The 14,873-nt window shown below is 48.8% G+C and overlaps 3 protein-coding genes and 1 non-coding gene across 8 annotated transcripts; 2 read left to right on the forward strand and 2 right to left on the reverse strand.

Annotated features, from left to right (window-relative positions):
- The first annotated feature begins 99 nt into the window (after positions 1-99).
- On the forward strand, positions 100-6,103 carry LBHD1 (LBH domain containing 1). Its single transcript, XM_039860443.1, has 6 exons — positions 100-1,090; positions 1,167-1,326; positions 1,964-2,191; positions 4,442-4,566; positions 5,894-5,991; positions 6,073-6,103. Exons 1-6 carry the CDS (start codon positions 941-943, stop codon positions 6,101-6,103), a joined length of 792 nt encoding a protein of 263 aa, XP_039716377.1. The 5' UTR covers positions 100-940.
- Positions 2,637-4,241, reverse strand: CSKMT (citrate synthase lysine methyltransferase). 5 transcript variants are annotated; one of them, XM_039860435.1, is made up of 4 exons: positions 4,084-4,199; positions 3,695-3,779; positions 3,475-3,595; positions 2,637-3,308 (listed from the first exon to the last, which is right to left on the reverse strand). In XM_039860435.1, exons 3-4 carry the CDS (start codon positions 3,539-3,541, stop codon positions 2,653-2,655), a joined length of 723 nt encoding a protein of 240 aa, XP_039716369.1. In that variant the 5' UTR covers positions 3,542-3,595; positions 3,695-3,779; positions 4,084-4,199; the 3' UTR covers positions 2,637-2,652. The 5 variants fall into 5 exon arrangements, with proteins under 5 accessions (XP_039716369.1, XP_039716365.1, XP_039716366.1 ...); XM_039860431.1 differs by lacking the exon at positions 4,084-4,199 and adding an exon at positions 4,223-4,241 and having other exon boundaries at positions 3,475-3,779; XM_039860432.1 differs by having other exon boundaries at positions 3,475-3,779; positions 4,084-4,192.
- Positions 3,870-4,018, reverse strand: LOC120600896 (small nucleolar RNA SNORA57). Its single transcript, XR_005652312.1, has one exon. It is a non-coding gene; the product is annotated as a small nucleolar RNA SNORA57 (small nucleolar RNA).
- Positions 6,104-10,165: 4,062 nt separating the features above from the next.
- INTS5 (integrator complex subunit 5) lies at positions 10,166-14,834 on the forward strand. Its single transcript, XM_039860405.1, has 2 exons — positions 10,166-10,324; positions 11,621-14,834. Exons 1-2 carry the CDS (start codon positions 10,245-10,247, stop codon positions 14,598-14,600), a joined length of 3,060 nt encoding a protein of 1,019 aa, XP_039716339.1. The 5' UTR covers positions 10,166-10,244; the 3' UTR covers positions 14,601-14,834.
- The last annotated feature ends 39 nt before the right edge of the window (positions 14,835-14,873 follow it).

A 14,873-nucleotide genomic window follows, 5' to 3' on the forward strand; every position in this document is an offset into this window, starting at 1 on the left:
CGGAGTGGGATTGCCAAGGGGAAAGTGCGTGTCTTCGTGGTTGCTATGGGTTTTACAACTATCTGCCCAGTTCTGAAATTTCCTAGTCAGTAGAAGGGTAGGGCTGGGCTCTGTGGTTTCCTACAGTAACTTGTGCCTTTCCAGTACACAGTGGACATCCAGATACTTAGACACATCGATCAATTATGACTCCTATCGATCCCTTCAACTCTTGAACAAAAACTCAAAGCCAAGTGAACTGGGCGGGGAGAAGGGGATATTTATATTTTTTCTTTCACTTGTTAATAAACTTGTTAAAAGTAAACTTCTTACATTTCTCGTAATATACCGTTGGCATTTTTTTTTTTTAAACAATGAAAACTCGGGATTTCGTGTAACATATCGAATTCTAGTTTGGAGAAGAAAGCATTTCTTAGTTGTGTGACTCTACAAGTCATTTAAGTTTGTGCCGTGGTTTCTGCACCAGAAGAATATGGGCTAGTAACTGTATATCACAGTTCTAAGATAGTTAAATGGTTTTGTATGTAAAGCATTTAAAACAGTTCCAGCAAACAGTAAACATCATGTAAATATTCATTAAATACAACACAAAGAAATATGTCAACTTTGGAGACCCAGTGAGCAAAGGAATCCGGAAGTTCCAAATTTGTTATCAAGGCTCTTCACTCATAGGGCTTTAATCCAGATGCCCTTGTTGCTATCTCTCCGGCCTTTCCCAATGTCCCCAGGGAGTGAGTGCAAATAGAGCTCTTAGCCCACCTCTTGGGATTTTCCCCTCCCCTGAAAGGCCCATAATCTCCTAGCCTGTCATCTTCCTCTCTTCAGAAGTGATTAAGGGGCCAGGCTCCAAAGAAGATTAAAGGAACACCCCGTGGGGTACGACTAGGCAGGGGTTCAGATCTCTGAGTTCAACCACCCTGCACTCTAAAAATCCGCACCCATGGACCTTGTGCCAGAAAGCAATGAGGATGGGCCTTGGCCTAGAGATAGCCCAGGCTCCTTCCAGCATCCAGAAAGTGCTAGGCTGACCAACCCTCTCTGGAAGGACAGAGGAGAAATTGACAGGGTTGAAGATCACCAAGATATTCAGGTTAGTACTTCTCCGCCCTGTGTCCCTCTGATGGCTCTTCCAGTTTTGGCCCAAGCCTCCTGCTGTCCCCATGCAGGTTGTCTCTCAAAAGACCCATCTGCCCTCCATTGTGGTAGAAGCCTCTGAGATAAGTGAAGAGAGTGGGGAGCTCCGGTGGCCACATGAGGAGCTGCTGGTGCTCACTGATGATGAAGAGGAGGCTGAGGGCTTCTTCCAGGACCAAAGTGAAGAGCCAGGTGAGGGAGGTGGATGGTTCAACAGGGCCTTTGTGACGGGGATGTTCTGGGCAGGACCAAGATGGAAAACTCAGTCGTGTCCCCTGTATTAAGCAGTGCCAGACACGCAGATGTTCAACATAGTAAAAAATGTTGAGATGGGAAAGGTCAAGGTGGTTGGCATAGTTGATGAACTTTAGAAGGCAGTTCTGATGTCAGATGGGTCATGCCTTTTCATAAGTATTTTTAGTATTTTAAAATATTTACATTGTTGTGTTGTTGGGGAATATAATTACCCAAAATTTGACTAGCCAGAGATGGTTAACCTTTGGGATGTCTTCTCTTCCAGATTTTTCTCCATGTCTCTATACTGTTACATAAACTTTTTTTGGGGGGTAGGGGGAGCACTATGGTAAAATACTTTTACCTCATGATTTTCAGAACCCAATGGAGATACTTGTCCCTTCATGAAGAGGCTGTGAAGTTAGGCTCATTACAATTGCTGTTATTTTTATAAGCAAAAATGACAAATTCATGGTTTTGGGGGTTTTAGTAAAAGGTGAAAGATTTCACTTGAAGTGAAATGGAAGTATCGCAAAAATTCAGTATAGAACTATTTTCCACTGTTAATGGGCTCTTCACCTCCCCTCCCTCCCAGGCTGGACTTGGAGCCCACTGGACCCCAGATCTCCCTTACGAACCTTTAACCCAGAACTCAGCTGGGGGCGGGAACAAGTAGAGCAAGATGCCTCCTGGATTCCTGAAGACGCGGAGTGTCAGGAAGCCCCCAATCCCAGTCCTCTCTGGGACCCAGCAACAGGCTTTCGTGTCTGCCGAAGCCACTTTGTGGAATACTCCCATCTCCTGCCTCCCAGGAGCTTTGAAGGTATTGTTCTTTTAATTGAACATTTCACCTCAGTTTATGGAGCTCTTCTATCCATCCTTCACAATCTTCCCTTTATACACGGGAGAAAAATGAGCCTTGGAGGTTAGGTCATTGGGCCTCATTAGTCAATGCTGAGATTTGGATTAAGAATTCCTATCTGCTTTCAAGAGTTCCAGTTAGTTAGAGTGAGGAATGATCCACTTGTCCCATCTCAACTCAGCGCTCATCTTGTGCCTGGTTCTGCTAAATGTTTCACCTGTTATTGTATGTAATCCCCATAACTCCAGGTATTATTATCATGCTGATAAGAAAACCGGGGCACATAAAGTCAATACTATGTATACCCAGGTAGTAAATGTGGAAGCCAGGACTGAAAACCTCTTTCCAGCCATTTTGCAAAGGCAAAGCTCTCCTCACCTCTCTTTACCCAACAGAAACACTAGAGTCAGGATTAAAAGTCTTTAATGAGAGCCTTGAACCAAGTAAGCAAAGTAGGTGATGCCCCTGAAAGGGCCGAGCTCCTGCACAGCTACAGCCCAGCCTTGAGATCCTTGCTCCAGGCAGGGTAGGCGTATGTCAGGGTCCTCATCCGAGAACTGAATCAGGGTCCCCTGGGGGCTTAGGACCCTCAGACATTCTGACAGCAGCTGGTAAGCCCCCTGCAGACCACCCCGGGCAACAGCATCCCAAGTACCCTTGTCCAGCACTAGCTGGAAGGAGCCGGAGGAAGCCACTGGCTCCAGGTTCTGGGCATCAGCCTGCATGAAGCGGAGGCGGGAGGCAGGGTGCCCAGGGCGCAGGGGTGTTTGGCCTTGGCCACCTTCCAGGAGGCTGTTCATGTGGCCCACGGCCACAGGAGAGAAGTCCACCCCCAGCACATCCACAGGGTGCGGGCACTTGGCGTAGAGGCCTGTACACAGGCTGGAGGTTCCACAGCCCACGTCCAACACCCGCAGTGGAGAGGCAGCCCGGGCTCCCTGCAGCAGTGGCAGTAGGAGCCCCTGGGCTTCCTCATACCCAAAGAACCAATCGAAGGTGGGGACGCTGCCCAGACGGGGCTGGGCGTGGAGCTTATCCCAGAGGCTGCGGTCCGCTAAGCAGCTACTGGCCAGGGAGCCTGTGGACACGAGCGAAGAAAGGCATGTCATCCGGCGCCCGAATTCTATCAAAACGCTGCAAAACGGCGTAATGTAAGCGGGATTTTAGGAGTCACAATTTCAGGGCCTAGTGTCCCGGGTCACAAAGAACCCACTTCGCCCACCCATTCTGTCCATTTTTCCTACCCGCCAAGGCGCGGCGCGTCCCCGCAGGCAGGGTCGCCATGTGGAGGGTTCGGCGCAGGGCAGCCATCCAGAGGTGCCGGCAAGGTCAGCCGGAGACCTGCGAAATTTCGCCGGCAGAAGCCTGAGGTCCAAGGGAAGATTTGCAAAATCCGCTTTGCGGAATATAACGCGTACAGCTTCCCTAACTACAGCCTCGGAAAAAAGGCGGACATACACCTACTACGGTACCAAAGGCCTTTATTGGTTGCAACGAAAGTGAAACGGGAGGGGACACTACAGCTCCGGCTCCTAGGGCGGCTTCAGACCTGAAATCAAAGGAGAAGGCGTGAAAGGAGAAGGCGTGAGCATGTCAGGAAAGAGCCCAATGAACCTCAGTTCTGCCTTGCTTCTTGGAGCCGTGTCCCGGCGCGTGAGGATAGAACCGGCGGACTGGAAGCCGCCGGCACCGAAGACATGACGCCGAGGGGGCCGGAGCCCTTTCCTTCTGCCTCCGTACATTACGGGGACCGGGACCGCACGCCCGATCCCCGCCAAGAAGAGGAGGGTCCGCAAGCACACCCCTTAAAATCCCCGCACCACCAGGACGGTCCGCTAACAACCCCAACTTACTCCGTGGCGGAGCTCCAAAAGGATTGTGGGGCGGCTGATTTTCTTTATATAGGGCAAGACCCGCCCCCGAGCTGCGATTGGTTCACGGAGGCTGAGGGGCGGGGCCCCGATGGACCCGGCTTAGAGCGGAAGCACAAACCTTAAGCCAGCAACGTGGATCAGCCATGGGTGCTCCCGGGGGGAAGATCAACCGGCCCCGAACGGTGACTCTGTGGGAGCGCTGTCTTTGTTTCGCAAGCGGCCCTGAGCCCTCTAATCTCGCCAGAGATTGGATTGATAGGCCAGAGTCGCCGGTGCGGGAGGTACTGGGTCGCGCGGTGCGCGGCCTCCGTCTGATTAGCATCTTCCTCCCCTGCAGGAGCTGAAGAAGAAACTGTTCAAGCGACGGCGGGTGTTGAACCGGGAGCGGCGACTGAAGCACCGGGTGGTCGGGGCTGTGATAGACGAAGGGCTGATCACGCGGCACCACCTCAAGAAGCGGGCGTGAGTGCCAGACCCTCTTCCCCTTGGGCCTCCTCAGGAGTCTCCTCCCTCGGTGCGGGGCTCCGGAGCAGATGACCCCTCTCCATTTTCGTTGTGCACTCACGTTTGTGCAAGAGACGTGTCTGCTGTGTTTGTGCCTAAACTCTGTTAGCCTCTCACTTTACTGGTAGCTCACAAACCTTTCCTTGGGTCTTGGACCACATTGAGAATCTTGAGAGCTCTCGACTCTCCCATCTCCCCCAAAACTATACATTCACACAGGTTTTTATAAGTAAACTTTAAAGCGGACATAGAAGCTTGCATACAACTGAATAATTTTCACAGAGGCACATGTGGAGTTTTGCATATAAGTTTCAAGGCCCACTGAGTCTTGGGGAAGAGTTCTCATCCCATCCTTTCATTGACCTCTTCATTATCAATGGCATAAATAATAAAGGTCTCTGTCTCTGGTTCCTGGCACAGAGCTTCTAAAACTCTTGGAGTGTTAGGGGTGTCTCATTTCATTAGGGGCCTCTTTTGAGCACACTTAAGTTTATGTGTGTGCTTTATTAAGATAATGCATGACAGGGTGGGGCTCTTCACCAGAAAAACCTAGTGATTAGAGGATTGGAAATTTAAGCACCATCCACTGACCTCTGGGAAGTGGGTGTGGTTGCTTGAGATTAAGCTCTATAAAAACTCTTGAACAACAGATTTAATGAGCTTCCCGGTTGGTGAACCTGTGGAGGTGCTGGGAGGGTGGCTCATCTGGAGAGGGCATGGGAACTCCTGGCCCCTTTCCTATACCTTAACCAATGCATCTCCCATCTGGCTGTTCCTGAGTTGTATCCTTTTTATAATAGATCAGTAAATGCAAGTAAATGTTTCCCTGAGTTCTTTGAGCTCTTTTAGCAAATTATGGTATCTGAGAAGGAGATTATGAGAACCCTGATTTATACCTGGTGGATCAGAAGTACAAGTGACAACATGCTATCTCCAGGTAGATAGTGTCAGAACCGAGTTCAATTTGTAGGACACTCAGTCAATGTCTGTTGAGAATTGGAGAATTGCTTGATGTGGGGGGAAATAAAACCCACTTCTGGTATCAGAAGTAAAAATAGAAGTAAAAATAAACTTGTAGTCTCTTCTTACAAGTTTATACACTGTACTAAAATTTAACATTTAATATTAAGTACTTTATGTGTTGAGATTAAACTCACTACCTTAGAGCCCAGATTTTCAAATAGTTCTTTGACATGGACCCAAATACCTTTTCAATAGCCAGAACCACTGTGTGGTCTATATTGGTTCAGGTTAACCTGGATCGTTGCTCTTACCTACCCTTCAGGTCCAGTGCACGTGCCAACATTACTCTGTCTGGGAAGAAGCGCAGAAAGCTCCTCCAACAGATCCGGCTTGCCCAGAAAGAGAAAGCAGCCATGGAAGGTGAGGCTGGGGCACAGAGCGGGGATGAGGGGACAGTCTGGATCCACTTGGATTCTTTAATGCTTCTTTCTCTTTGCTCAGTGGAAGCCCCTGCAAAGCCATCCAGGACTAGTGAACCACAGCGCAAATCACAAAAGAAGACAAAAGCCCCCCAGGATGTAGACATGGAAGACCTTGAAGATGGGAGCTAAATCTCTCACCCCTTTCACCAGAAGATTCTCAGCTGGAGCCAGGAGGACTCAGTGGTTGTTTCAGAAGACTTTGGAGGAAACATTGCACTGTTTTATTCTCTCTCGATTCCTCTTCCGTAATGGCCTAGTTACCTGCCATGGAAGGAATGTGTTGAGAAGAAGAATGGAGAAGAAATATCAGAGAGGAGGCTCCTTAGCAGTCAACCCTATATGTAATAAAGCCTAGAGTTTTCACTGAGATGTGTGTAATTAAATGTAGGGATGGGATGGGCCATGAAAAGCGGTCTGCGAATGTGGGAACAAGACAGTTAGGAAGCAGGACCCACAGACCTTACTTGAGCAAAGACAACAAGAAGCCAGCCTCTGTGACGGCCCTTGAGCGACACTCCAACTTTCCATTTCCGACCAAAATATAGATGATTGTAGAGATGCAGAGGAGGTAAGAGTCCTGATACCAGTTTCTGCCACTGCCTCTGTGTGACAGTGGCGGGCAAGTCACTTTATGTCATGTTCATTTGTGCTTCCTTTGCTGGCTCATTTTTAATAAAGTGAAGACCAAACATTATTTTTCCCTTCTAACGTTCAGAAATTCTGTTTGTTGGAAGCCAGGGCTGGGGTGTTTAATTCAAGTGAAAAGCTGCCTGGGCGGAGGTGTGTTCAACCTGGGAAAAAGCATATTCTCTGTGTCTTATTTAATCGGTACAGGCTTCCTGGAAGAGGGAAGGTTTGGGCTCAGTGTTGCATCCTCCTCCCCAACTTTATATTTTGAACAACTTCAAACTTTCAGTAAAATTAAGAGATTAGTACAATGAACCCTTATATATGTATTCCATTTGAATTTACCAATTTTTAATATTTTGATATACTTGTTTTTCTACATACTTGCAAATATGTATGTATGTGTGTGTCTGTTGTCTTTGCTGACTCATGCAGATGAGATTTGATCCCAAAGGACATTCTTTTATATAGCAAAGATGCTGTTATCACTGAAGACTTTTAACTGGTGAAATAGCTAATATTCAGTTTTTCACATGCAGATTTCCTCATTGTTCCAATAATGTTCTGTATAGCTGTTTTTTCCCTCAATCCAGAGGCCAATCAAGGATTGCATATTGCATTTCATTGTTATATCTCTAGTCTCCTTCAATTGAGAACAATACCCTACCTTGTCTTAGATGACTTTTTTTTGAAGAGTCCAGCCTTTTTGTTTATTTATTTCTTTAAGAATATCCCACAACCTGGGTTCGAGTGTATTTTTTTGGGGAAAATTCTACATAGATGATTTTGCTTACATCCCATTGTATTACATCAGGAAACAGAGTGGATCCTTGAACAACACAGGTTTGAACTGCACCGGTCCACTTATATGCAGATTATTTTCAATAAATACTGTAAATGTATTTTCCTTATGATTTCCTTAATAATATTTTTCTCAAGCTTACTTTATTGTAAAATACAGTATATAATGCATATAACATACCAAATATGTGTTAATTGACTTATCGGTAAGACTTCTGGTCAACAGTTGGCTATTAGTAGTTAAATTTTTGGGGAGTCAAAAGTTATGAGGATTTCGTACTGTGTGTGGGGGGGCAACACCCCTAACCCACACATTATAGGGTCAACTGTATGTAATACCAGTTTGTCTCATTATTGGTGATTCTAATGGGTAGAAACTTGGTAAAGTGGATATCTGTCATTTCTCCACTGTTAAGGTACCCTCCCCCTTTATTATTAATACGTAATCTATAAAGCAATACTTAATATCGTTTGAATACCCTATTCCCCAATGACCTTTCACCCAATGGTTTTAGCATCCATGATGATTTTCACCTGAATTAGCTGCAAAATGGTGATCTGCTAATTCTAGCATTCATTCATATTATTCAGTTGACATATTGTGTAAAGAAAATCTCTCCTTCCTTTTTAAAATATCACTAAGGATTTACATTGTTTTTCAATGTGTTACAATCCATTACTATTATTATTATTCTTTTTTACTACTATTACTTTTTAATGCTCAAAATCATACCGAATTTGGCCAGCAAGAACCTCTTCAAGGTAGTCTCTGTCCTTTTGACACAATACCATCAGTATTCGAGCACTTCCTTACTTTCTGGCACTATGAGATGCTCCAGGCCCAGCTGCTACTTACCCTGGCCTAAAATTTGGAACCAGCCATTCTTCCAGAGAAATAGTACTATGTTCAGTTTTGAACACAGAAAGAAAAAGTATTTGTTTGAAACTGAACTGTAATCAAATGTAGTAAGGAGAGGAGGGGAGGAGATAAGAGGGAGAAGGAAAGACATTTTCAACATCTTGGTATGCCCATCTTTCATAATTTTGTTTTCCCTGTGCCCAAGGTGGGAAGGAGCTTGCTCTGAAGAGTTTCTGTATCTGACATGTTAAGTCCTTTAAATATATGAGCTGAAGTGATCTTTGCAAAAAGTCTGTAAGATATGAGATATCATGCCCATTTTACAGATTAAAAAAAAAGGGGGCTCCAAACGGCTCACTTGCTCAGGGTTACCTTGCTAATAAATAGCAGACATGAGTCCAGATTTACCAGACTCCAAAATGAGCACCCATAGATTGTGAAATCCTTAAGGGCAGGGACCACATGACAGTCTCTTATTTGATTCAAAAGCCTCCTTTTACAGATCAAAAATTGAGGCCCAGAGAAGAGTTGAGTCCAAGTTTGAGGTAGAACTAGGAGCATAAATTGTCTCATATTTACTGTCCTAGAATATACACTTTGTGAGTTATTGAACTTCTAAAATTTAAGAACAAATGAAGGATAATTAGTCATTTAACTTTTAAAATACAACCACTTCGAAAGTATCTCTAGGTCCAGTTAAAACGAATAAATTCTTCATCAACAAAGACCTGTTTTTGTGAAATAGGAAAAGAAAAGAAAGTATCTTTAGGATCTACCAACGGATGTTATTCTAATTCACACTTCGATTGAGAGCAGTGAGCCCTCTGGTTAATGCAGGTCTCAGAACCTATTTTAGTTTTCATTTATTCAATCAACTACTTATTAAGAACCTACTAAGCGTCAGGCACACACTTGCAGGTGATGAAGACATAGCCTTTAACAAAATAAGCAAAATCCCTGTTTTCAAAGAGCTTCTTTTCTGGAGTTCTTTCAACAAATACAATAACAATACCTAATACTTATTAAGTGCTTGCTTACTACTGCAGGCACCAAGTGCTATACAAAGAACCTACTACCAGGTTTCGATTTTCACAACTCTGTGAGTTAGTTGTACTATTACCATCTTCATTTCCTCAAGAGGAAACAAGCATAGAGAGAGATTAAGTAAGTGGACTAGCTGGCCGGAGACTAGCTGGCCGGAGTGGGGGCTCTTGATGGGGTGTACTAGCTACACACATAGTTACCACACTTCCTCTCTGCAGGCGTGGGGACGTGAGGCACACGAAAGTCCCGGTGGCGGATGTTGGGGAGGCGGCAAAGCCTGAATCATGGAAACCGATGGGATCGCAGTGCCATCCTAGGACTGGGAAGACTCCTTCAGCCTAGCCAGCCCAGTTTACTCGGGGCTTCCTCTCCTTCCTCTCTTTCCTTTCCATCTCTTCATCTTCTCTTACGAATTTTCTCTTCTTCCTTTCCGTCTCTTTTCCGCTTTCCCCCTTCCTTTCTCTCCTTCAACTGCTTTTTACACTGTCACTGTTTCTTGATTAAAATATTTCCTAGTGCTTCATTTTTTAAAACCTCGTGAAATTGACCATTTTGCATTTTGGTCTTTAGAAAAAATAATTAAAGCCAACCGAATGGTAGCAGCTGGCATTAGTCTGTGTATCAATGGTAAAAAAAAAAAAAAAAGTTGCATTGAGAGTGGGTCGGCTTCCCGCTGTGATCATCACAGTCCGGCTCTAGGACCTCGACACAGTGTGGAACCAATATGTGAGGGTCACGGACACCGCCGGATGGGTTTTCTTGAGAGGCTTCGCCGCTAGTTCCTTTCAGGGTTCTCGTCAGCGCGCATGCGCTGCCTGCGCTCCGCCGCTCCCGCCTCGGGCTCAGGCTAGGGCTCCGGGATGTCCGCGTTGTGCGACCCTCCCGGGGCCCCAGGGCCTCCCGGGCCTGCCCCGGCCACCCACGGTCCCGCGCCGCTCAGGTAGTCAGAGCCCCTGGCATCTTCCCCCACCGCGCGGCCCCGCGCCGATCCCCAGCCTTCTCGGCAGAAACCCAGATCCTACCTCGAGAACTCGCGTCAGGGTTCTCAGAGATTCCTGGTTGGGTCTTCCCAGAACTCAGGGACTGCCTCACCAAAACTCTGGGCTCCAGTGCCCGCACTCCCAAGATCTCGACACTGCCTCCCTTAAACCCCAGTGACTAGGTACTCCGGACCCTGCCCTAGCTCTCCCGAGATTTGGGGATATCAGAACTCTTGGGAACCCAGCTGCCTTGCTCCTTTTAGACCCGAGGGAACCCAGGGTTCCCTGACTTCATGGAGACCCCATGAGCACTCAGGCCTAAAAACCCACAGAATGCTTCCTTCTAGCCTTTCCCTGGATTTCCAAGAAGGGAAACACTCCTCTCACATTAGAGTATTTTTTTGGAGGAACCAGAGAGGAATGGCTCAGTCAGAACCCTAACAGCCCCTAGAGGATGCTGTCTTTGGCGAAAAGGGCAATAAGAGGAAAAGGCTTTTGAACCTCTATGTTTTGGGAGGGGAAGGGTTGAAAAGCATTGTCTGTGCCCTGGGACACCCTAATTCCTAGGCACATTGAGGGTGCCGGGAAGGTGGTTGTCGTTGGTATGGAGTCAAAATGTTGGGTGGTTGAGATGCTTGCAGAATATGGGAAGAAACAGGTTTGGGGAAGGAGAGCCCTTAGTAAGGAGCAAGTTTGACCTTATGGTTGATTTTTTTTCATTAAGAGTAAAATCCAGGATGCTTATGTTGTAGTGGGGAGTGCAGTAAAGTTGGACAGGTGTATTTGAAGCAGATGTTGTTATAGGAACACAAACTATACTCAAATCAATTCAACAAAAATTTATTGAGTACTTCCCATATACCAGGCACCTCCACAGAAAGGGATTCGGTGTTGAAGAACACAGAAATGGTTACTACCCTCTTGGAGCTTATAGTCTGATTACTTAACCTTGCCTTTCTAATCTGTAAAATGGGATCATAATAGTACCTTATTGGGTTGTTGTCTGGATTGAAATAATACACGTAAGTACTTTAAAAAGTACATGACATTCTAAGACTTACGTCGATATTATTAAAAGAAAAATAGCATTTATTGAGTGATTAGTGTGAAATAGATATGATACTTACGTGCTTTATGAACATTATCTCATAAAGGTAATTCTCTATTTCACATAGAAAGAAACAAGCTCACGGAGGGAATGTAACTTGCCCAGCATCTCTCAACACAATAAGTCTGATTCTCTTGTTTCCTTATAGTGCTCAGGAGCTGTCCCAGGAAATCAAGGCTTTTCTGACTGGCATCGACCCCATTCTGGGCCACCAGCTCTCAGCCCGGGAACATGCACGCTGTAGTCTTCTCCTGCTCCGCTCTTTGCCACCTGCTCGGGCTGCCGTGCTTGACCACTTGCGAGGCGTCTTTGATGAGAGTGTCCGGGCCCACCTGGCTGCCCTGGATGAAAGCCCTGTGGCTGGCCCACCTCATCTCCGTCCACCTCCACCTTCCCATGTACCTGCTGGGGGACCTGGTCTAGAGGATGTGGTACAGGAAGTGCAGCAGGTGCTGTCCGAGTTTATCCGGGCCAACCCAAAGGCCTGGGCACCTGTGATTAGTGCATGGTCCATTGACCTCATGGGGCAACTAAGCAGCACATACTCGGGCCAGCACCAGCGTGTGCCCCATGCCACTGGCTCTCTCAACGAATTGCTGCAGCTGTGGATGGGCTGTCGGGCCACACGCACATTAATGGACATCTATGTTCAGTGCCTCTCGGCTCTCATTGGTAGTTGTCCAGATGCCTGTGTGGATGCCTTGCTGGATACTTCTGTCCAGCATTCGCCACACTTTGACTGGGTCGTGGCCCATATTGGCTCCTCTTTTCCTGGCACCATCATCTCCCGAGTCCTCTCCTGTGGCCTGAAGGACTTCTGTGTTCATGGTGGGGCTGGAGGTGGAGCTGGTGGCAGTGGTGGCAGCTCTTCTCAAACCCCTTCTACAGACCCCTTCCCTGGATCTCCTGCTATCCCTGGGGAGAAGCGGGTGCCCAAGATTGCCTCAGTTGTTGGCATCCTAGGGCACTTGGCCTCCCGCCACGGAGACAGCATCCGACGGGAGCTCCTGCGAATGTTCCATGATAGCCTGGCAGGGGTAGCTGGGGGCCGAAGTGGGGACCCCTCCCTACAGGCCACAGTTCCCTTCCTCCTGCAGCTGGCAGTCATGTCACCAGCTTTGCTGGGCACAGTCTCTGGAGAGCTGGTGGACTGCCTTAAGCCCCCAGCCGTGCTGAGCCAGCTACAGCAACACCTGCAGGGATTCCCCCGAGAGGAGCTGGACAACATGCTGAACCTGGCTGTGCACCTGGTGAGCCAGGCCTCTGGGGCAGGTGCCTACCGCCTGCTGCAGTTCTTGGTGGACACAGCCATGCCTGCCTCAGTCATTACTACCCAGGGCCTGGCTGTGCCAGATACTGTGCGTGAAGCCTGTGACCGGCTAATCCAGCTGCTGCTGCTACACCTGCAAAAACTGGTTCATCACCGGGGAGGGTCTCCTGGGGAAGGGGTGCTGGGCCCACCTCCACCCCCCCGCCCTGTGCCCTTTCTAGATGCGCTGAGAAACCATGTTGGAGAGCTGTGTGGAGAGACATTACGATTGGAACGGAAGCGCTTCCTCTGGCAACACCAGCTCCTGGGCCTGCTCTCCGTCTATACCCGGCCTAGCTGTGGACCTGACGCCTTGGGCCATCTCCTGAGCCGGGCCCGAAGCCCTGAAGAGTTGAGTTTGGCCACTCAGTTATATGCAGGGCTGGTGGTCAGTCTCTCTGGCCTCCTGCCCCTGGCCTTCCGAAGCTGCTTGGCTCGGGTGCATGCAGGAACTTTGCAGCCTCCCTTCACGGCGAGGTTCCTGCGCAACTTGGCACTGCTAGTGGGGTGGGAACAGCAGGGCGATGAGGGACCTGCAGCCCTAGGGGCCCGGTTTGGGGAGTCTGCCTCAGCCCATCTGTCTGACCTGGCTCCTCTCCTGCTACATCCTGAGGAGGAAGTAGCCGAAGCTGCTGCCTCCCTCCTGGCCATTTGTCCCTTTCCTCCAGAAGCCCTGTCCCCCTCTCAACTCCTGGGACTGGTGAGAGCTGGAGTACATCGCTTCTTTGCTTCTCTGAGGCTGCATGGCCCCCCAGGTGTGGCTTCGGCCTCCCAGCTTCTTACCCGCCTCTCTCAGACCTCTCCTGCTGGGCTTAAGGCTGTCTTGCAGCTGCTCGTTGAGGGAGCCTTACATCGGGGCAACACAGAACTGTTTGGAGGGGAAGTGGATGGGGACAATGAGACTCTTTCAGTTGTCTCAGCTTCTTTGGCTTCTGCCTCCCTGTTGGACACAAACCGGCGGCACACTGCAGCTGTGCCAGGTCCTGGAGGGATTTGGTCTGTTTTCCACGCTGGAGTCATCGGCCGTGGCCTAAAGCCACCCAAGTTTGTCCAGTCACGAAATCAGCAGGAAGTGATCTATAACACCCAGAGCCTCCTCAGCCTCCTGGTGCACTGCTGCAGTGCCCCTGGAGGCACTGAATGTGGGGGCTGCTGGGGGGCTCCCACCCTGAGCCCAGAGGCAGCCAAAGCAGTTGCAGTGACCTTGGTGGAGAGTGTGTGTCCTGATGCAGCCGGCGCTGAGCTAGCCTGGCCCCCTGAGGAGCATGCCCGGGCCACCGTGGAGCGGGATCTCCGCATTGGCCGGCGCTTCCGGGAGCAGCCCCTGCTCTTTGAGCTGTTAAAGCTGGTAGCAGCTGCTCCCCCAGCCCTGTGCTACTGCTCCGTGTTGCTGCGGGGGCTGCTGGCTGCCCTCTTGAGCCACTGGGAAGCCTCTCGCCATCCTGATACGGCCCACTCTCCCTGGCATCTGGAGGCATCTTGCACCCTAGTGGCTGTCATGGCTGAGGGAAGCCTTCTGCCACCAGCCCTGGGTAATATGCACGAAGTATTTAGCCAACTGGCACCTTTTGAAGTGCGTCTGCTGCTGCTCAGTGTCTGGGGCTTTCTCCGGGAGCACGGGCCCTTGCCCCAGAAGTTTATCTTCCAGTCAGAGCGTGGCCGCTTCATCCGGGACTTCTCCAGGGAGGGTGGGGGTGAGGGTGGACCCCACCTGGCTGTGCTGCACAGCGTCCTCCACCGCAACATTGACCGCCTGGGCCTTTTCTCTGGCCGTTTCCAGGCACCTTCACCGTCCACTCTACTTCGGCAGGGGACATAGCCTTTTTCATGCTCCGGGAGCCGAGGGAGTTTGAGCAGTGAGACGGGGCTAAGGTGCTGCAGAAAGATGAAGATTTCTAAGACTATGGCGTAAAGAACGCTGTCACTTTTTTCTTCTCTCACCTTTTTTTTTTTTCTAAATAAAATTTGCTGATTTGAGAAAAACAGAGTCCAGTGCCTCTGTCCGACGCTTAGAGCAGGCAAAATAGGACAGCGCCAGGTTCTGGACAGTTCCGCCCTCATCGCCCAGCCACGCCCTCTACCTGCTTTTGGA

The sequence above is a fragment of the Pteropus medius genome, unplaced genomic scaffold, assembly GCF_902729225.1.
Source record: "Pteropus medius unplaced genomic scaffold, Ma_sr-lr_union100, whole genome shotgun sequence".
NCBI classification, from domain to species: Eukaryota; Metazoa; Chordata; class Mammalia; order Chiroptera; family Pteropodidae; genus Pteropus; species Pteropus medius.

Coding starts and splice junctions, on each gene's coding strand:
- LBHD1 (XM_039860443.1), top strand. CDS start 941: ATGGACCTTGTGCCAGAAAGCAATGAGGATGGGCCTTGGCCTAGAGAT. Junction 4,567..5,893: donor CACCACCTCAAGAAGCGGGC/GTGAGTGCCAGA, acceptor CCTACCCTTCAG/GTCCAGTGCACGTGCCAACA. Junction 5,992..6,072: donor AGAGAAAGCAGCCATGGAAG/GTGAGGCTGGGG, acceptor CTCTTTGCTCAG/TGGAAGCCCCTGCAAAGCCA.
- INTS5 (XM_039860405.1), top strand. CDS start 10,245: ATGTCCGCGTTGTGCGACCCTCCCGGGGCCCCAGGGCCTCCCGGGCCT. Junction 10,325..11,620: donor CACGGTCCCGCGCCGCTCAG/GTAGTCAGAGCC, acceptor GTTTCCTTATAG/TGCTCAGGAGCTGTCCCAGG.
- CSKMT (XM_039860431.1), bottom strand. CDS start 3,541: ATGGCTGCCCTGCGCCGAACCCTCCACATGGCGACCCTGCCTGCGGGG. Junction 3,309..3,474: donor GACGCGCCGCGCCTTGGCGG/GTAGGAAAAATG, acceptor TCGTGTCCACAG/GCTCCCTGGCCAGTAGCTGC.